The following is a 22,902-nucleotide window of genomic DNA, read 5'->3' as shown; positions in this document are numbered from 1 at the left end:
TGTAAATCAAATCCTCATATAGATAAACTTCTTTGGCAAAGTTCAGTATAATTCCTGGAGTACAGTTCTACACAACTGGGAGACCTATGAACTAAAGACAAGTTATCTACACCACAAATAACCAATGTACACATATGTAGCAAGCACAGGACAATCACTGCAGACATGCCTGGTCAAAAGTGGAGAAAGCATGAGGTAAATAGGAATAACTGGCCCATAAAACTTCTGAAATCCAGCCAGAGAAATGTTGAACATTTCTGGATTAGGATTTATTTCTATTCCTGCTCAGAACTATCATCGTTTTTTGGCCTAACATTATGGCCTCTTCTTCCATCCTTTGAATCATAATTCCTTTGAAACAGGTAGAAGATTATTGGGAACAATATAGTGTTCTGAGCTTGGGTCCTACCAATAGAATATTGAGAGTCAAAAGCCTCTTCTTTGTAACATCTCTCTCCATTTCAGATCAAACTGGTGGAATACAATGCTTTTATTTATTTTTTGGTAGGGGTGCTATCATGTGAGTTTTATTGGTTTTCACTCCATTAGTCCAAAGCCACAAACTTCTCAATACAGGCACACTGCTCTCAATAATGTGCTTCTTCTGAGACTGCTGAGAGATAATCCCTTACACATCTTAGAAAAACCTACCTTTGATTAAATTATTTTCTAAGGCAACATGATGGACCTTTCTGAAGTTTTAATGAAGTATTTTACAGTAACAACTTCAGTTTCACGATCAGACCAAAATTTTCTGACAGTGGATGGAATAATTTTATTCAGAAGACATTTCTTCATTTCAGCCTTGTCTGCCAAGTGAGAAAGAAGGCTGGGAATCATCAGAAACACTAAGTTCCAACTCACTTTTTCAAACAACCTTCTCTACTTCTCTCTCTGTTCTAATGTGCTTTAAGCAGCAAAAGAAAACCAGCTAACCACTCTAACACTGTCTCAAAGCCTGCAAAGACAGACTACCTATTTCATTGGGTTTCTGTTCTATATTCTACATTATGACAGACAACTGTGCTGTTAAGCTTTCTGCCATTACATAACAAGGATCCCCTTTTTTTGCTAGTTCCCAATAAAATTTATCTTACTTTTTGTAAATGCTCCTCTGAAGAAGCATTTCCACTTCACACACACACACACACACACACACACACACACACACAAAAGCCTTCTCAGTTTCTACCCTCTCCAGAGAGCTACATTAGTGTCCACATATGACAGCTGGCTTCCACTGGAACAAGTGAACCAAAAAAGAATTCAAGAAGAAGTTCCCTGTGCTTTTATGACTTGTCTTAAAAATCTAATACTATCACTTTGCCATATTACATCTGTTTGTCATGAGGTTCATTGACTCTGCCTTTGGAAGAGAGGAGTATCAAAAAATTTCTGGCCATAATGTGTCAATTAATGATGGGGATACATTCTAAGAAATGTGTTGTTAGGTGGTTTTGTCATTATATACTTACACAAACCTAGACAGTCTGGACTATCATACACCTCAATATATGACATAGCCATCATTGTACATGCAATTCATCATTGACCAAAATGACATTATTAAGTACATGATTATATTTTATACTATCACTTCCTAGACTGTAACTTATCTTTTTAACCTTCATGTATTGCAGGTCACACAATGGGTATTCAATATTTTAGCTATTATTTTTACTGACCTTTCAAAGCCGAGATTTATCTCCAAAGAAGCAGTACTAATAGGACTATACATATACACAGAGAAACATTTATCTTAAGGATTTACTTCACATAATTGTGGGAGATGGCAAGTCTGAATGAAATTCATAGGGTAGGCTGGAAACTCAGAGAAGTTGGAGTGTAATCTTGTGTACCAAATTTGTAGGGCAGGTTGGCAGATTAGAAACTCAGGTAGGATTTCAGTTCCAGTCTTGATACAGAATTCCTCTGTATTCAAAGAACCTCAGTTTTTGCTCTTCAGGTCTTCAACTGATGAGATGAAGCCAGCTCACAATGTCAAGAATAATCTTTATTTAAAGTCAACTGTTTATAAATCTTAATCACATCTATCAAATACCTTTATAGTAACAGCTAGACTAGTGTTTTGTCAAACAACTTGGCTAATATTTATGATCTTCTTTATGTGCTAGGCACTGCTGTAACCATAAACAAGGTTACAATAATCTACTCAAGAACCCTATGATATTTATATGTTACTGTGCTTTGCCCAAGATTACTCAGTAAATCCATGATAGTGCCAGGTTTTAATCCATGATAGTGCATATGGTTTGAAGCCTTGACACAGTGATGAGTTCAGAAAGCCAGCCTGGGACAGATTATTCAGAATCACAATTATTCTGAAGAGTACACTGTTGCCTGCTAGGGCAATAAACTATTATTGGAAAATTTTTCCATTCATATTTAATTATTGACATGGTTGGATTTACATCTGTGATTTTTCTGTCCAGTTTACAGATGTTTTGTCTTCTGTATTATTCAATTCTTTCTAGAAGTCTCATCTGTGTGTGTGTGTAGCTATAGGGTTATCTAAAAAATCATTCCCACATTCTGCTGATTAGCTGTGTTGGAGATAGGACATACATTCAAACCTACAGCCATTTTCCCTTGGTTTTCACTTTTGATAAGTTCTCACCATCTCCCCTGCTCATGGAGTTCCATAGCTATCCAAGAAAGGGTAGAGTTTATCTCATTCCTTTTCTTGCTCTCTTGCTTCTAGGTTCTCCCTGTCAACTGTTGGCCCCAATTAGTACTGAAATCAACTTAGCAAAGCTATGGGTTTCTTCATCTGTTTAACAATGAATATACCAGGGTTAGCTGATGAAGACATACTATTTATTCTACTGCCCAAAATTGATTCTTGCCCTTCTGGTAGCAAAGCTGCTGGATTTTGTGCCCAGCCACAAGCAGATAAAGCTACAGTTCTCACTAAGCAAGCAGGGTATGGGAGCATACACAATAAAATCACAAATTCCCACCAATTTTACCTAAAACTGTAGCAATTTTTTTCTATTTATCTGGTTCTACTTATCAGTATTCTGAAATTGTTTCAGTTTTTTCTAGTTTTATATTTGTTTTGTGTATGTTGAATTCTTCACAGTGTCAGTACTAGAAATCCTAATTTTATATACTTTTTTGCATTAGTAATCTAACAGCTTCCAAATACATGCAAAAGTAACTCATATTAAATTAAAAATAAATCCTTGTTAGTGGTCTACATACTTGAGTTTATACTATCATCTTGGTATAATACAGCATTTTAACTTACTTTCAAAAGACTATAAAACTTAAAATCTGATCATTTTTTTCATTGTGGGTTTCTGGATGGTTCTTGAAATATTCTTTGAATACTTTTATAATACGGAAGCTGGCTAATGGATTCCCGAGAGAGATACATTTAATAAATTTGCTAGTTAGGCAACTTTTATGCTTTCAGTGAGGTGAAGTTGCTCTTTATTTGTATAGAAAATATCATAAACCTACACCTATAGGTGAAATTACTTAATCCACTGTATTGGCTCATATATCACCTTATTTTCCTTGTTCAGACTATTCTAAGATTTTATAAAATTGGCTTTAAAATGTTTGTCCACATAATTTCAAACTAATAAACTTTTTGCTTTTCCTCCTTTGAAAGAGCATGGGCTTCTCTCAGTTTCCCTGAGAGAAGGACTTATTTTCAGGGATAAAGATACTTTAAAATAATTCAACAGAATTTGAAAGAAATGGTAGGAAAGGAGGCAAGATTAAGTTATCATTTAACACCCTTAATTTCCATGAAAATATAGTTCTATTCCATAAATACTTTCTAATCAATCTATCCAAATTTCTACTAAGAGGGATTTCAATTATTTCCACTTTACTTTTATTAACAATATAATAAGAACACATCTAATGAAAGTTCTGAGTATACCAGAGAGAACATCTAAGATACATACATAGGAGACCATATGCTATGGAAATCTTTGTTTTTACTAAATAACTCTGAGTTGTGATTGCTCCAATTTATATGGAATAGCACCATACCAAAGTTTACAATTTTTATACTTGTAATATTGCCAGATTTATTAAATTTTGCCAATCTACTTTATTGGTATAAAAATAAAATCAGGGCTGCCTCAAGCGTGGTAGAGCACCCGTGTAGCAAGTGTGAAGACCCAAGCTCACACCTTAGAAATGAAAATAAATAAATCAGAGGAAATCATATAATGGTTTTAATTTAGATTTCTCAAAATGATAAGAGTGAGTATCTTCCACATATTTTTTGGTCTTTCCTTAGAAACACAGAGAAAAGAAAGACAGATGGATGAGATAGAGGTAAGAGAAAGGAGAGAAGGAGAAGGCAGATACTTGAAGAATAAGAAACAATATACTACTGATTAATTTTGGATGCTAAGTGCATGAATTTTTAAAAATTATTTTGATTACATTTCAGGATGCTTATAACAACACAATTACAATTAATTTTAAACCAAATGGAACTTTGAATTCGTTTTTCACATTAATAGTACTAAGGACTATCTGGCAGTTGTTGGCAATGATCTTGCGTCAAAAGCTGATTTAAGACAGTAAGCACTTACTCTAAGGCCAGAAATCCTCCTCATGGTAACCTGGCGGTTTGAATCATGGTGTCCAGAAATTTGGTTTGGACCCGGGAACATGAAATCTCGTGTATTTTCATCATATGTAGACAGTGTTTCACCCACTGTAAGAAAGATATCCTATGATTCAAATTATAACAAGATATTCTATTTAGAAGCAAAATCATCCAGCATAATATCTATATATTGCCTGATCCTTATTGAATACCTGCTTCAGGGCCATGTTTATTTTCTATGAAAGGAAAAGTAAAATAAAGATACATTAAATATATTAATTCATATTCATTTTCAGAAATATACAACATATTAGCCATTTTCTGCCTCCACCCTCCTCTTGGAAAATGGAGATATTCATATAAACTCAGTGGGTACCTACAAGTTCCTAGAAAAAGATGTCCTTTTAAAAATGTAGATGTTTTTGGAAAACTATAGATATTTACATCTAAAACTTAACTCCCATCTCTACAATTTCTCCTACCTCTAATTTTTTCTATCTGCCACTACAACATATGGGATTATATGATAAAAATAACTGAGATAGTTTCTAGAATTTGTGGCTACCTGAATTAATTATTTAAAATTTTCAGATTGCTAGAATTTAATAAATACAGGTATTTGTCACATAAAATAAGACAGATTTTGTTGGCAATCACAGAAATCATTGTTGGAAATAAAACTGTCTTCTATAATTTAATGGTCTGCCCCCCTAAAGGGATCTGTAATGTTCACCATATAAGTAAGGTTCTATTGTCCTCCATTCCCAATAAGTCAATTCACAAAACAGGTTATTAATACTTTATGAATAAAAATATAGTTTTAGAAAAATCTCAAAAATTAAAAAATCAATTTTTATGTCTATCACAAATAAGATGATAATAGGTTATCTTCCACTCTCCATTTACTTAATTTTAGAAGAATTTGTTCAAGCGCCATTTATGTCAGTCTTTCAGTATATATTGTTTTGATCTACTGATATCTTACACAGGCAAACCAATAACAAAGACCCAACATTTTCCTAATTCTGGAAAAGGAGGAAAACATTAGATGTCTGAAAACCATTTCATTGTAATGATTTCCAGGTCAATTACCTCACCAACACATAATTCAGTACCTGGTGGGACCAGCTGTATCAATTCAAACACTGCTGTATCATCTGAAAGTTAAAAAAAAAAACTCCTTAAGTAGACAAGTTAGTAAATAACAATGAGATACTTTAAAAGTAAAAGAAGTCCATGGGTAGGTAACATGTATGTTTTTTATTTTAGTAGACTGTACATATTTATTTAGATATGTTATGTCTATTTCTTAATCAGAGTAATGAGTACTAAAACACCTAAATATTGTACTAAATACAATCTTTATTTTATAAATTGGGGGCCATAATCAGAAAAAACAGATGTGGCCCTTTTGCTTATATTTTTATTTGTTTGTTTGAGATGGGGTCTTGCGATATAGCCCAGGCTGTGCTGGAACTCACTATGTATGTAGCACAGGCTGGCCTCAAACTTGTCATATTCCCGCCTCAGTCTCCAGGGCAAGGGAATTACAAACATGTACCACCACACCCAGCAAGATATGTTCCTTTTTTCTTTTGTGGTGGTACTGAGTTTGAACTCAAGATCACATGCTAGCTAGAAAAGAACTCTACCACTTGAGCCTATGCACCCAGTCCTTTTTCCCTTAATTTTTTTTTCAGATAGTCTTGTACTTTTTGTCCACAAAGCCCTCCTACCATGATCCTCCAATCAATGTCTCCCTTCTAGCTGGGATTACAGGCATGTACCACCATGCCCAGTTTGTTCCCTAGGATAAGGTCTTGCTAACTTTTTTCCTGGTCTAGTCTCCAATTTGTGATCCTGCCTCCCAAGTAGCTGGGATTATAGACATGAGCCACTACACCCAGCATTGGTCTTGTTTTTCTTAAGAGTCTTGAATTCCATTAAGAATACAAAAAGTAAATAAAATAAAAACAGAAAAGGCTGTATATTTATAGACCACAAGTATCATCAAGGCATGGTAGAAGGTGCTGACATGGTGTGAGAACAATACCTAATCCAGTCAGGGAGTCAGTGAAGGCTTCTCTGAGGAAGTGTTCTTAGCCTGTCTACAGCATGAATAAGCACTGTAAATGGACAGTTAGAAGGCTAGGAAAGTAGAGTTTTCCAAGCAAAAGGAACAACACATACGAACGCCCTAACTACAACATAGCATGGTAATTTGGGAGATGAGGCAGTTCACAAACAAATCTCCTGCTAAAATTGATTGGCAAACATAAAAAACTAAAAAAAACTTCTGGAAGGCATGGGAGACCTGACAAAACATAAAAAAATTACAAATCCCAAACTCAGTACAAAAAGGAAATCCAGAGAGATGGACCTGGCCTTTGAGGCTGATTTTCCCTATTCGTATCTGGGCAATTCTTATAGAAGCAGCACAGCTGAAAAGTTGAGAATAACTTTTGATATGCCATGAAGTAGAAAAATGAAAATTGTGGTCTTGGAAAGAGAGGGAATAGAAATGTGGAAATAAGGATCAATGGACTAATAAGGTGGCTGGCTATTGGTTTGCTTCATTGAAAACAAACCCTAAGAGTAAAGGGTAAACTAAAAATAGATAGGCACCTAGGAATTGAAGCCCAAACTATGAAATGGCAGGAAATTAAAGCAGATCCAGAAGATTCAGAAAACTCAGTATTATACCTTCAGAGAATGTGCTATTTATGATACTTATGACAGGGACTTATAACATGCTCAAAATAACTTCCAGTCTGGCATGTAAGAAGCATAGAAGTCTACTCCATCCACACAAATAAAAAGCTGGATCCACAGCTCTTCTTAGATACATCAGAAAAGTGAGGTCACAGGACAAACTACTGTCCCAAATTAGAGAGATAGAACAGAAACCTCTATTGGAATCAATGCCAGGGTGGGAAAGCCTAAACTAAAGTTGACAAATTTCTGGAGGCTTAGTTTGGACAAGTCTGAGAGAAACAAGTTTCAGAAGGACCCAGTCATGGGGGTAGCTCATATTTCTTGAGTTTTACCTCTGAGACTCTAACAGGTCCTCATCACTGTGTATATTGAAGAAAATGTTCCTCAAACTTACAGGGAAAGGGAAGCATTTAAAGTATGCCAGAGCATTCTGCACTTCTTAAAAGGACTACCCTCTCAGGAAAAATCATTTTACTACAGCCCAACTGCTGGGACCATATCAAAGCCTAACCTACTAGAAGAAAGGAAATAACTAATTCCAGCCATCTCTAGGTTTCTACACAAGGGAAGGAAAATACGCAAATACAGCTTCCTCTAGTTTTCCACATGGGAGAAATGAAATACTGCAACTCCCTCCAGCCATCCTGTCCTAATGAATGTAGGGGAGGGAGGCTGGAAAACCCTGGTGAAGGTCACAGTCTTAGGCTGTGAGATCAAATCATAGGAAGACAGAACACTGCCCTCTCCTCACATTACCACTACAGTACAAAAGACCTGTTTACCTGTGTATCTTAGTGCATCTTGCCTGGCGTTTGACAAATAAGGCATGGCATGCCAAAAGGCAAAGAACACAGGCTGAAAAGACTAAGCATCAGAACTACTCAGATATAGCAGGAATGTTGGAAGGGTTAAATGAAGAATTTTTAAACCTATAAAATACAAAGAGGTCTAATGGGAGAAGTAGACGACGCATAAGAACAGAAGTATAATATAAGCAGAGAGATAGAAATTCTAAGAAAGAATAAAAAAGAAAAGCTATAGATCAAATACAAATTATAACACATATGAAGAATTGCTATGATGCTTTAGGATATGACAATAAATTTTCAAAGCTGAAAAGCAAAGACAAAAAAAAAACCAGTTTATTTCAAAATAATTTAGATTTACATGCAATTTTAAGAGGTATTCTGAATATCATTTATCTAGTTTCCCCCAATGGTAGCATCTTGTGAAAGTATAGTATAATATATCATAATGACTATCACCCGGAAGCAATCCACTGATTTTATTCAGGTTTCTCCAGCTTTACTGTACTTCTTTATGAGCATATATGTGTATATTTAGTTCTACACCATTCTATCAGATGTATGGGTTCCTTTAACCATCACTACAGCTGAGACTCAGAATGGTTCCATCGCCACATGATGCCCTGGCTGCCCTTCGTGACCATTCTTAACCCCTCCTCTACCCATCCCTAGCCCTTATTTACCGACAATCTGTTTCCCAGATCTACAATTTTATCATGCATTTAAGAAAGAGTCTAAATGGTCCAATTAAAAGATACAGATTGGATATTTTTAAAAAACTCTATATACATGATACCCATAAGACATACATGTAAAATACAGGGACACAGAAAGATAGAAAATAAGAACATGGACAAAGATACAAAATGCAAGGACATGATTTGTTTATACTATAAAAAAGGAAGCAATCTTTAAACCAAATGCATATCAATTCTAAAAAAATTATTAAATAATTATAGGACAATTGGTAAAATGTGATTTGATGGTATAATTGATATTAAGAAATTGCTCATTTTTAAGTGTGATAAAGTCCTATGTACTATGTTTTAGATATCAATGTCTACAGGTGAAAGAATGTGATAGTTTATATTAACTGCAAAATAGGGAACTGTGAAAAAATCAAATTTCTACAAAGCATATTTAAAACTATTTTTAAAATACAGAAAAAAGCAAATCTTTGCATATATGTGTGTGTTAATATACATATGTATATATACATATATACACACATAATATACATATGTGAGATACACATACACACACATACTCCCTTAGCTAAAACCTTACAACAAAGAACACATTAAGCCAGATGACTTCACTGGTGGATTCTTTCAAACTTTTAAGGAAAAAAATACTAATTACAATTTGTGCATACTCTTTCAACAAAGAACACTTCCTGCTTTGTTTTTAGAGTCCAGAGAAAACTTACAAAGAAACCTTACAAAGACCTTAAATGAAAATGGCAATCTATTTCATGAACAGGAATGAAAAATACCTAAACAAAGTATTACCAAATCAAATCCATCAATATACAAATGTGGCTTAATATATGTAAGTAAATAGATGGAACCAGAAAACTTCATGTTAAGCCAAGTTAAGCCAGGCTCAAAAAGTCAAAGGTCACATGTTTCCTCTCATATGTGGAAGTTAAGACCTGTAAGTTAAATGTATCTATAGATAAATGTACAATCATATATACATATATACATACACACAAACATACACACATACATATATAACACATATATATAGTGACAGAAAAAAATTGTATTAGTGAGTTTGTCTGAGAAGACTAGGGAGAGGGAAAGAAAATGTTAGAGAATGAAAAAATTGAAGTAACCATCTATTGATGAATATAATATAATGCACTGTACTGTAAGATCTTTCTTCAAAAAGAAAGTTGAAACTACCAGCTATCAGAACATAAGCCACTGAGAGAGGATAATGTTTATGCAAGGAAGGGCAATTAGACCCCTGACACAGAACAAAATCTAGAAAACACCAAATGTATAAAGGAACTTAATTTATGATGAAGTAAACACTACAAATGATTGAAATAAAAGTTTTCCAACAAATAAAAGTCTTCATAGTTATACATATGAATAAAATGGGGATTTTATTTATTTTATACATAAATAACAATACATAAAAATAATACTAAGGTAGATTATAAATCAAAATGTAAAAGGAAAAGAAGTATTTCTAGAAGATAACATAGAATAATATCTTCATAAGGTCAGGTAAGAAAAGAGTTCTTAAACATGACCAAAAAGCACTGAGCAAAAAGAGATTAATAATAAAAACTACATTATTAAGTCAGACCATATTTAAAAATAACCTGTTCATCAAAAGAACAAGAACCACTAATGGATTAAAAAGGCAAGCCATAGAATGGGAAAAGATACTTGCAACACATAACTGGCAAAAGATTTGCATCTAGAAAATGTAGAGAACTTCCATAAATTAGGAAGAAGGGAACAAACTTCCCAATTTAAAAAAAAGGTGGGGGGGAGCAACTAAAATGAAAAGTCCAGAAGGATAAAAACAGGTAGTTTATCTCATTTCTTTTTAAGGAAATGTAAAAGAAAGCAACTAGACACCCATTTTAATGATTAAAATTTAAAATTCTGGCAATGCCAGGTGTTGACAAGGATGTGGAAAACAGGTACTTCTATCAATGTTAGTAAGAGTATACATAAGTAATGCAACACTGGAACACTGTTTGACATTATCTACTCATGTTTATACTAAGACCCAGCACTTTCACTTCTATGTACATCCAAATAGGAACACATACTTTTGGGTAACAAATGCTCACAGCAACATCATTCACAAAAATGAAAATTACAAATAGCAAAAATACCCGCTGATGTCCAGAAAAAAAAAACATAATAAATTTGAATATAGTCAGACAATGAAATACCATACAGCATAAAGGTGAATAAATGACAGTTCCAATACAGATGAACTTCTCAAAACAAAGTGCTGAGCAAAAACACATGCACTAAAGAATGCAGAAAGAATCATTTCATTTATTTAGTGCTGGAAATAGGTCAAAGTAGACTATAAAATTATTCATTCAGATGGAAATTTTTTGTGGAGTGGGGAAGAAGTAGAGATTGGGAGGCAGGCGAGGGAGGCTTTTTAAAGTTCTAGTAATGCTCTACTTCTTGATGTAAGTTGTGATTACACAGGGGCTTACATTGTGGCATTTGAATGAACTAAATACTTATTCAGGTTTCATTCTATAATGAACTTTTAATGAAAATTTATAGATGAACAATCACAGTTGAAATCGTAGGTTAAATGTATGTATTAACTTGCACTCCCTTCTAAACTGTTGCTAAAATAAGGATAAAAAGATTAGAGGTACATATACATACACAAACAATTCCCAATGACAAAAATCTGAGTGAAACAATTTGAAAAGTAGTAAATAAAATATCTGAAGAATCTTAAAGTAATAGATAGGAAAGTTGAGAAGCAGACCATTTTATCCCAAGTAATCCTACACACTTAGTAATAGGGGTACTAATTATCTCCAGATTAATACTTCTCTACAAACTAGAGAAGTAGTTGAAAGCTTAAAAAGCAATGAAACCACGCCCCCCCTTTCCCATTTACACTGCCAGGAAACTGCATTTCCCTATACCAAAGCAGGCAACTACAAGTATATTCTCCATAGTGGTAAGGAAAGGAAAATAAGAGACAAAAAAACAAGTTCCTGAGAGGGAAAGAGCAGGATGGCATTGGTATATATGAAAACAGGTAGAAGTCTGGATACATTAAGATTTTTACTGTTCTAAAAACAGTGGCAAACTTAACTGCCTCTAGGAGAAAAATATAAATGACGTTTCTACTGATTATAACCAGCCCAAGTGGAAAAAAAAGACAGTGAAATCATAAGTCTTTCCAAAAAAAAAATGGCCCAGAGAAATCACTCTATAAAAAAAGTTTTCATTTGCAATCTCCAAAAAAGAAGTCAAGAAAGTTTTTTCTTGCTCCTGTTACTACTGAATCTAATTGGGTCTAACTTTGGGTGACAGGAGATGCAGAAAGGACAAAGGTAGACAGACAGACATGCAGAAAGTTGGGGCCAGCTGTGTTGGGCACTCTGGTGGAGACGCACAACAGCCTCATTGCTTCTTATCTCTATTAATCTCTTCTCTTTACTCTGATTCTTTTCTCTGTCTTTAAGGCCTTACTTACTCCTTTACAATTCTTTAAAACCTTGCTTCTAAAAGTCTTCTTTTCTATTCTTTAAAGTCTCTTTCCTTAGGCACCCTCTGTCCCATGTTTTTCTCTTAGCTTTTCTTTAGCATAATGTGTCTTTGCCCTCAGACTTGTACTGTCCCATCAGACTTGCACTGACACATGTTCTCTCTTTAGCTTTCTTAAAGTCTCAGCCTTCAGACTTGGAGACAATCAACAGTGGCCATTCCCTCACAAGCTGCCAATCAATTCTATCAACCCCTCTTTAGCAATTCCCCTTGGGCAATTCCCTGTTAGCAATTCTCCTTCAGCAATTCTTATCCTTGCAGCAATTCTTTTCCCTTCAGCAATCCTCCTTTCAGCAATCTTCCCCTCAGCAATCATTCCTCAGCCATTTATTTTTCCCCTTCAGCAATCTCCCTCCAGCAATTTCAGCCAAACCCCCCCATGAAAAAGCCTCCCCCATTCAAAAGCCTCAAGTCCTCCTTCAGTGAGTCTTTTATCTCCAGTGGTAAACAAGAAGGTGGAGCAATTGTTCTTGGGGAGGGGCATCACAATGTAACAAGAGGAACCTGTGTTTCTGCTTCTCTAAATATAAACAACTTAGGAAAAGCAGCTGAGCTGCATCTCTCTTTCTCACTTTCTTCTGGGGCTGTGCCTGTGCCAAATCTCAGCCTGCAGAATATTGAGTACTACTGTGCTTATGCCTTCAACTGTGTTTTTCCTACTCTGCTCCCCACAAGGGAGGAATCCTCAACAGTCTTTGTATAGGGGGTGCCATGCACCTCTAGCACATAACTTCCTAAAGCATTTTAGTCCCCCACTCCTAAATACGAACAGATGACCAATAATTTGAAGATATCCTCTACTATGAAAGGCAGAAGACACCAGCAACAGAACTTTCAAGTCTCTCCATAGAATCCTCCAATAAAAACATACACAGCAATTACATATACAGCAAACACAAAACCTGAAGACAGTATTTATAGCTAAACAAGGTGGCAAAATATCCTCACAAATCCAAACTAAAGCAAATGGGGACAAACCACTAATAACTTCAAGATATGCGGGTTACCAGTGTCTATATAGGAAGAAACAAGATGGAACTAAGGGAGTACATAAAGGACCCAGAAAGATGTTACACTTTGGATCTGAAATGTTCCTCAAATACTCATGTCTCACAAGACTTTTCCCAAAGCAGCACTACTAGAAGTATTGCCTTCTTCCTTTCTTTTGCTCCCTGACTAGGTGAGCTGTTCTACTCTACCTGCTGCCATGATGTGCTGCCTTGCCACAGAATCCAAAACAACAGGGCCAACTGATCATAGCCTGGAACCTCCAAAAATGTAAGCCAAAGTAAACATTTTCTCTTCATAAGTAGTTATTTTGGTATTTGTTACAGTGAGAAGGTTGAATAACACAGAAGAGAACACCTAAATAGCCAGTATGTACTCCCTAGAAAGCACAGATCAATTTGAGAAAATCAATCACAAGTAGGAAGGTGTCCGCCCATTCCAGCATCAGGTGAGTTCAAAGATTTACAGTAAATTCCTAAGTAGGTAAAGTCATCTGGAAGCCCTTAAGAACTAAAGAAATTGGCCAGGTGTTCTGAGATACCTGTAATCCTAGCACTTGGGATACTAATTCAGGAGAATTACGAATTTGAGGCTAGCCTGAGTACATAAGGAGACCCTAACACACACACACACACACACACACACACACACACACAACACACAAAAGACAAGGAAACAACAAAGAAAAAAAAAAGAAACTGACTACCTATGGCTCTTGTGCAGGATAGGAGTGACAAAACTAGGAAAAACTAGAGAGAATGCAATAAAAATTGAGCAGAACAAAAATAAAGAAAAATATAGGAAAATGGACTAACAAAAGTAGAACGTAGCAAAGGCAACATACTTTGAACACAATATAAAGTTCATTGATGTTAAAAAGTTATCTAGAATAGCACTTCCTTCCAAAAATCTGAATTTAATTTTAAATTTAATTTAAAAATAAGCAAAGAAAATAGTCTGGATAAAATCTTATACCATGTTCTTATTTTAAAAAATTAATAATGAGCTGAGTATGGTGACTCATGCCTGTAATCCCAGCTAGTCCACAGGCAAAGAATGGGAGACTAAGTGGTTCAAGGCCATACCAGGCAAAAAATTAGAATGACTCCATCTCAGTCAATAAACCCAACTGAGTGTCATGATCCCTACTTGTGGGAGGCATAAATAGGAGAATCATGGTCCCGTCTGACCTGTGCAAAAGTATGAGAACCTACCCCCAAAATAACTAAAAACAAAGTGTTTAGAGGTGTGGTTCAAGTGGCAGAACTCTTGCCTAGGAAGCACAAGGCCCTGAATTTAGACCTCAATACAACCAAAATAAGAACAATAATGATGAGCAAGAGAAAAAAATATACTATGATGAAAGTGGTCAAAAATGTTAGCAAAATATAGTAAAATTATAACCTATCAAAATATTAGGTATTTAAAATTGCCATGTATTACTGCTGATAATTTATAGTGAAAAAAGGAAAATAAGTGTACCTATCATTTGCTAAAAGAAATTTAAGGTATTCATGGAGCAGAAGGAACACAGATTTGTTGTAAGAGTGAGTTTAGCCCTTTCTCGCTCACTTACTCTCGCCTTTTCTTGCCCTTCCATCTCCCACTATGGGATGACAGCCTAAGTCCTTCCGAGATGCTGCCACCATGCTCTTGGATTTCCATGTGCCAAATAAGTTTCTACTCACTATAAACTACCCAGGCTCAAGTATTATTTTAGAAGAAGAAAACGGATTAAAATAGAAAAACTGGTACCAAGAAAGGGGCTGTTGCTATACCAGCTACCTGAAGACATGGAAGCATCTTTGGGACTGTGTAATGTACTGAGGCCAGAAAAATTTGGAGGAGCAGGCTAGAAAAAGCTTCTATGCCATGAATAGAGCATTAAGGGTGCAGAAGATGGTGGCTAGAGGGAGGAAGAAGAAAGCGTGCCTCCAAAAGTGAAATCTTGGAGAGATGCTGGAGACACACCTTGCAGGCAAGGCCACCAAGAAGAGACAAAACTTTGACCCCTCCACACCTCCAGCCTGCGCAGAGCATCTCCACTTCACATTGAATGGAGAAACCAGGAGGGTCCCCAGGCGGCTGCCAGATGGCCGCGCCCAGATGGCTTGGGGGACACAGACCACAAAGTGACCTAAGTGGTACACGGTACTCCCACAGACAACCCTGGGCCAGATCAGCATAGCCCCCTGGACAGACCGACCCCCACCCAGGGAAAAAAAGAGAAACTGAGTAATAGGCAATAAGAACAATAAAGACACATTGCAAAGAGGGTAGGGCACCCTGAGCACCAAGGAAGGGGGAGGGAAATCCCTTCCAGAACTGTAAATAAACAAGCCGGGTCTGGCTGGAGAGGGTGGGAGTGGCGGCACACACCCAGCAACCAGGAGTGAGAAAGCTTGTAAAAGTGGCAGAGGGAAGAAAACTCCACAGGAGGAGGGGGGAACACCCACTTCCCACATGAGCTGTAAACAAACACGCCAGCAGGCAGGAGCAGCAAGCACACACCCAGCAATCAGGAGTGCGAACACTTGTAAAAGTGGCGGAGGGAGGAAAACTCCACAGGAGAGGGGGGAAGACCCACTTCCCACGTGAACTGTAAATAAACACACAGGCCTGGGAAAGCAGGTGCAGTGTCACCTCCCCCAGTGTGCTTGGAAAGGGGAAAGCTTGTAGCAGAGGCTTGCGCACAGGAGAACTCTGAGTAAACAAAGCCTGAGGGGCCAAGTGAGTGCTGAGCTCACCTCAGAGATCTGCATAAATAAAGCCTCCAGCAACAGCAGGCTGACAGCAGCAGACAGACAAGCCACAGCCACAGATAGTCATTCACAGAACTGTCTCCAGACTCTTTTTTTTCTCTCTCCCTACCTTTGATGAGACAACAAACCAACTACACCTGCATGCTGAAAAACTTACTGAAACTGTATTGCATTTGAACTTGGGACACTTTGTGGGTTTTTTTTTTCTTGTTTTGTTTTGTGCAGTTTTCTTCTATTTTACTTTTCCCCTTTCATGAGACAACTACAGAACAACATCTGAGGTACCATCTCCAGGATTGGAGGCTGAGGGACGAACACCAAAATTATTAAGACCTAAACTTCATTGCATTTGAACTTGGAGATTTATTTTTATTTTTATTTTATTTATTTTTTATTTACTGACTTGATTTTTGATTTTTTTATTTTATTTTATTTTTTTTTCATTTTTCTTTTATTATTCATATGTGCATACAAGGCTTGGTTCATTTCTCCCCCCTGCCCCCACCCCCTCCCTTACCACCCACTCCGCCCCCTCCCTCTCCCGCCCCCTCAATACCCAGCAGAAACTATTTTGCCCTTATTTCTAATTTTGTTGTAGAGAGAGTATAAGCAATAATAGGAAGGAACAAGGGTTTTTGCTGGTTGAGATAAGGATAGCTATACAGGGCATTGACTCACATTGATTTCCTGTGAATGGGTGTTACCTTCTAGGTTAATTCTTTTTGATCTAACCTTTTCTCTAGTACCTGTTCCCCTTTTCCTATTGGCCTCAGTTGCTTTAAGGTATCTGCTTTAGTTTCTCTGCGTTAAGGGCAACAAATGCTAGCTAGTTTTTTAGGTGTCTTACCTATCCTCACCCCTCCCTTGTGTGCTCTCGCTTTTATCATGTGCTCAAAGTCCAATCCCCTTGTTGTGTTTGCCCTTGATCTAATGTCCACATATGAGGGAGAACATATGATTTTTGGTTTTTTGAGCCAGGCTAACCTCACTCAGAATGTATATATATATATTTTTTCTTTCATTTACTTATTTCTTATTTTTATTCTTATCTTTATTCTTTTTATTTTTTATTTTCAATCCTCTCTCTTTCTCTAATGCTTTTTCAGCTTATAGTTGATTAGTACACTGTCTCTCCCTGTTTATGTCTTTGAAACTTTTTTGTTTGTTTCTTTGTTTTGTTTTTTTTCTACTTGGTTATTTGTTTTTCCCTTTTCCTTTAACTTCTTTGCTTTCCATCCCCTCTCATCCTTCCATTCTAAATATCATTAGTGCTATTATTACAAGCCAGAAAATACTTAATTGCACACAGTACAGGGACAATAACAACACCAAGGGCAATGAAGGGAAGACAGAAAAAACAGGGAAACCAGTTTCCCCACAGCAAAAAAATTAGTACAGGAACCAGAGGGGAATGAAGAAAACAGATACTCAGATCAAGACTCCAACAAAATGAAGTTAAACCATGCCAAAGAACCCAATGAAGCTCACAAGAATAATCTAAAAGAAAACATACTACAGGTACTAAATGAGAATTGTATAGAGATGATACTGTATATGGTCAACCAAAATGTACAGGAGACACTGAAGAAATTCCAAGACAACAAAAATAGAGAATTTGAAAAAGCAAAAGAAGAAATAAAGGAAACCATAGAAGCACTGTATAAACAACAAAGTGAAAAAGAGAACACAATTAATAAAGACATAAATGAACTCAGGACAAAAATAGACAACATTAAACAGGAAACGACCCAAGATATGGAAAACCTCAGAAAAAAGAATGAAACAGAATTGGAAAACAAAATGGAAGGCCAATATACCAGAACAGAACAAACAGAATCACAGCAGACTTCTCAACAGAAACATTAAAAGCAAGTGAGTGTGGAGTGAAATCTTCCAGGCACTGAATGAAAAAAACTTTAACCCCAGGATACTCTACCCAGCAAAACTATCTTTAAAAACAGATGGAGCAATAAAAGTCTTCCATGATAAGCAGAAACTAAAACAATATAAACACAAAGCCACCACAACAAAAGATTCTTCAAGGGACTCTGCACACAGAAAGTGAAACCCAACATAACCATGAAAAGACAGGCAGGACCAAACTACAGGAAAAGAAAAAAGCAAGAAAGTAGACTGTAACCTCAACTTCAGTACACACAATCAAACCTTCAAACAACTAAGACAACTAAATGACAGGAATCACCACATACCTATCAATACTAACGCTTAATGTTAATGGACTTAATTCACCCATCAAAAGGCACCGTTTGACGAAATGGATTAAAAAGCAAGATCCAGAAATTTGTTGCTTACAGAAGACCCATCTCACTGACAGAAATAAGCATAGGCTTAGGATGAAAGGCTGGAAGAAGATTTACCAAGCCAATGGCCCCTGAAACAGGCAGGAGTAGCAATACTTATCTCTGACAAAGTAGACTTCAAACCTACATTGATCAAACGAGATAAAGAAGGGCATTCCATACTAATAAAAGGGGAAATAGACCAAAAGGAAATAATAATTATCAACCTATATGAACCCAATGTCAACGCACCCAATTTCATCAAACATACCCTGAAAGACCTAAAAGCATATATTAACTCCAACACAGTGGTTGTGGGAGACTTTAACACCCCATTATTATCAATAGATAGGTCTTCCAAACAAAAAATCAATAAAGAAATTCAAGATCTAAAATATACAATAGATCAAATGGACCTCCTTGATGTCTACAGAACATTTCATCCAACTTCTACACCATATACATTCTTCTCAGCAGCCCATGGAACCTTCTCCAAAATAGATCATATCCTAGGGCACAAAGCAAGCCTCAGCAAATATAAGAAAATAGAAATTATACCATGCATACTATCTGATTGCAATGCAATAAAACTAGAACTCAACAACAAAAGTAAAGACAAAAAAACATGCAAACAGCTGGAAACTGAATAACTCATTACTTAATGAACAATGGGTCATTGATGAAATAAAAGAGGAAATTAAAAAGCTCCTGGAAGTCAATGAAAATGAAAACACAACCTACCGGAACCTATGGGACACAGCAAAGGCCGTACTGAGAGGAAAGTTTATAGCCATGAGTGCATATATTAAAAAGACTGAAAGATCCCAAATCAATGACCTAATGATACATCTCAAACTCCTAGAAAAACAAGAGCAAGCAAATCCCAAAACAAATAGAAGGAGAGAAATAATAAAAATAGGAGCTGAAATCAATGAAATAGAGACCAAAAAAACCATATAAAAATTAATGCAACAAAAAGGTGGTTCTTTGAAAAAATAAACAAGATTGACAGACCCCTGGCAAACCTGACTAAAATGAGGAGAGGAAAAAACTCAAATTAGTAGAATCAGGAATGCAAACGGGGAGATAACAACAAACACCATGGAAGTCCAGGAAATCATCAGAGATTACTTTGAGAACCTATATTCAAATAAATTTGAAAATCTAAAAGAAATGGACAGATTTCTAGAAACATATAATCATCCAAAACTGAACCAAGAGGAAATTAATCACCTGAATAGACCTATAACACAAAATGAAATTGAAGCAGCAATCAAGAGTCTTCCCAAAAAGAAAAGTCCAGGACCTGATGGATTCTCTGCTGAATTCTATCACACCTTTAAAGAAGAACTGATACCAACCCTCCTTAAACTGTTCCACGAAATAGAAAGGGAAGGAAAACTGACTAACACATTTTATGAAGCCAGTATCACACTTATCCCAAAACCAGGCAAAGACACCTCCAAAAGGGAGAACTACAGGCCAATCTCCTTAATGAACATTGATGCAAAAATCCTCAACAAAATAATGGCAAACCAAATTCAACAACACATCAAAAAGATTATTCACCACGACCAAGTAGGCTTCATCCCAGGAATACAGGGGTGGTTCCACATATGAAAATCAATAAACATAATAAACCACATTAACAGAAGCAAAGACAAAAACCACTTGTTCATCTCAATAGATGCAGAAAAAGCCTTTGATAAGATCCAACACCATTTCATGATAAAAGCTCTAAGAAAACTAGGAATAGAAGGAAAGTACCTCAAAATTATAAAAGCTATATATGACAAACCTACAGCCAGCATTATACTTAACAGAGAAAAACTGAAACCATTCCCTCTAAAATCAGGAACCAGACACGGATGCCCACTATCTCCACTCCTATTCAACATAGTACTAGAATTCCTAGCCAGAGCAATTAGGCAAGAAGAAGGAATAATAGGAATACAAATAGGTAAAGAAACTGTCAAAATATCTCTATTTGCAGATGACATGATCCTATACCTTAAAGACCCAAAAAACTCTACTCAGTAGCTCCTAGATACCATCAATAGCTACAGCAAGGTAGCAGGATATAAAGTCAACACAGAAAAATCATTAGCATTTCTATACATTAATAATGAACAAACTGAAAAAGAATGTATGAAAACAATTCCATTTACAATAGCCTCAAACAAAATCAAATACCTAGGTATAAACCTAACAAAAGATGTGAACGACCTTTACAAGGAAAACTATAAACTTCTGAAGAAAGAGACTGAGGAAGACTATAGAAAGTGGAGAGATCTCCCATGCTCATGGATTGGTAGAATCAACATAGTAAAAATGTCGATACTCCCAAAAGTAATCTACATGTTTAATGCAATTCCCATCAAAATTCCAATGACATTCATTAAAGAGATTGAAAAATCTACTGTGAAATTTATATGGAAACACAAGAGGCCACAAACAGCCAAGGCAATACTCAGTCAAAAGAACAATGCTGGAGGTATCACGATACCTGACTTCAAACTATATTACAAAGCAATAACAATAAAAACAGCATGATACTGGCATAAAAACAGACATGAAGACCAGTGAAACAGAACAGAGGACCCATATATGAAGCCACACAACTATAACCAACTTGTCTTTGACAAAGGCGCTAAAATATAAGATGGAGAAAAAGCAGCCTCTTCAATAAAAACTGCTGGGAAAACTGGTTAGCAGTGTGCAAAAAACTGAAACTAGATCCATGTATACCACCCTATACCAATATTAACTCAAAATGGATCGAGGATCTTCATATCAGACCACAAACCCTAAAGTTGATACAGGAAAGAGTAGGAAATACTCTGGAGTTAGTAGGTATAGGTAAGAACTTTCTCAATGGAACCCCAGCAGCACAGCAACTAAGAGATAGCATAGATAAATGGGACTTCATAAAACTTAAAAGCTTCTGTTCATCAAAAGAAATGGTATCTAAACTGAAGAGAACACCCACAGAGTGGGAGAAAATATTTGCCAGCTACACATCAGACAAAGGACTGATAACCAGAATATATAGGGAACTTAAAAAACTAAATTCTCCCAAAACTAATGAACCAATAAAGAAATGGGCAAGTGAACTGAACAGAACTTTCTCAAAAGAAGAAATTCAAATGGCCAGAAAACACATGAAAAAATGCTCACCATCTCTAGCAATAAGGAAATGCAAATTAAAACCACACTAAGATTCCACGTCACCCGTTAGAATAGCCATCATTAGCAACACCACGAACAACAGGTGTTGGCGAGGATGTGGGGAAATAGGAACCCTCTTACACTGCTAGTGGGAATGTAAACTAGTACAACCACTCTGGAAAAAAATTTGGAGGCTACTTAAAAAGCTAACATTGATCTACCATTTGATCCAGCAATACCATTCTTGGGGATATACTCAAAATACTGTGACTCAGGTTACTCCAGAGGTACCTGCACACCCGTGTTTATTGCAGCACTATTCACAATAGCCAAGTTATGGAAACAGCCAAGAGGCCCCATAACTGACAAATGGATCAAGAAAATGTGGTATCTATACACAATGGAATTTTATGCAGCCATGAAGAAGAACGAAATGTTATCATTCGCTGGTAAATGGATGGAATTGGAGAACATCATTCTGAGTGAGGTTAGCCTGGGCCAAAAGACCAAAAATCATAGGTTCTCCCTAATATGCAGACATTAGATCACAACAAGGGGATTGGACTATGAGCACATGATAAAAGCGAGAGCACACAAGGGAGGTGTGAGGATAGGTAAGACACCTAAAAACTTAGCTAGCATTTGTTGCCCTCAATGCAGCGAAACTAAAGCAGATACCTTAAAAGCAACTGAGGCCAATAGGAGAAGGGGACCAGGAACTAGAGAAAAGGTTAGTTCGAGAAGAATTAACCTAGAAGGTAACACACATGCACAGGAAATCAATGCTAGTCAACTCCCTGTATAGCTATTCTTATCTCTACTAGCAAAAACCCTTGTTCCTTCCTATTATTGCTTATACTCTCTCTTCAACAAAATTAGAGGTAAGGGCAAAATAGTTTCTGCGGGGTAGTGAGGGGGTGAGGGAGGAGGGAGGGGTCGAGGTGAGGGAGGAGGGAGGGGGTGGGGTGAGGAGGGGGCAGGGTGGAGGGGTAAGGGAGGGGATGGGGCAGGGGGGAGAAATGACCCAAGCATTGTATGCATATATGAATAATAAATAAATAAATAAATAAATAAATAAATAAAAATAGAGCATTAAGGGTAATTCTAGTGAGGGACTGGAATATAACAGCTATGTGAAGAGCCTAAATCTTAGGGATTGATTATAGTGGCCAACCTGGGCTACATATTGAGTCCCTGCCCCCTATCCCCTCAAACAAAACAAAACAAAAATGAGTGAAAAGGCATCTTTTGGGAGAGTATCAA

General features: G+C 36.4%; 1 protein-coding gene across 7 annotated transcripts in view; it reads right to left on the bottom strand.

Annotated features, from left to right (window-relative positions):
- Spata6 (spermatogenesis associated 6) overlaps positions 1 to 22,902 on the bottom strand; it is a 129,329-nt gene that overhangs the window by 77,688 nt on the left and 28,739 nt on the right. For all 7 annotated transcript variants that reach the window (XM_074080192.1, XM_074080189.1, XM_074080190.1 and 4 more), the window contains exons 4-5: positions 5,716 to 5,757; positions 4,584 to 4,708 (exon numbers count right to left, since the gene is read on the bottom strand). In XM_074080192.1, coding sequence (XP_073936293.1) covers positions 4,584 to 4,708; positions 5,716 to 5,757 — 167 coding nt within the window. The remainder of the gene's footprint in view (positions 1 to 4,583; positions 4,709 to 5,715; positions 5,758 to 22,902) is intronic.

The sequence above is a fragment of the Castor canadensis genome, chromosome 7 (assembly GCF_047511655.1).
Source record: "Castor canadensis chromosome 7, mCasCan1.hap1v2, whole genome shotgun sequence".
Taxonomy (NCBI): domain Eukaryota; kingdom Metazoa; phylum Chordata; class Mammalia; order Rodentia; family Castoridae; genus Castor; species Castor canadensis.
This window is presented reverse-complemented; position numbering and strand designations above follow the sequence as displayed.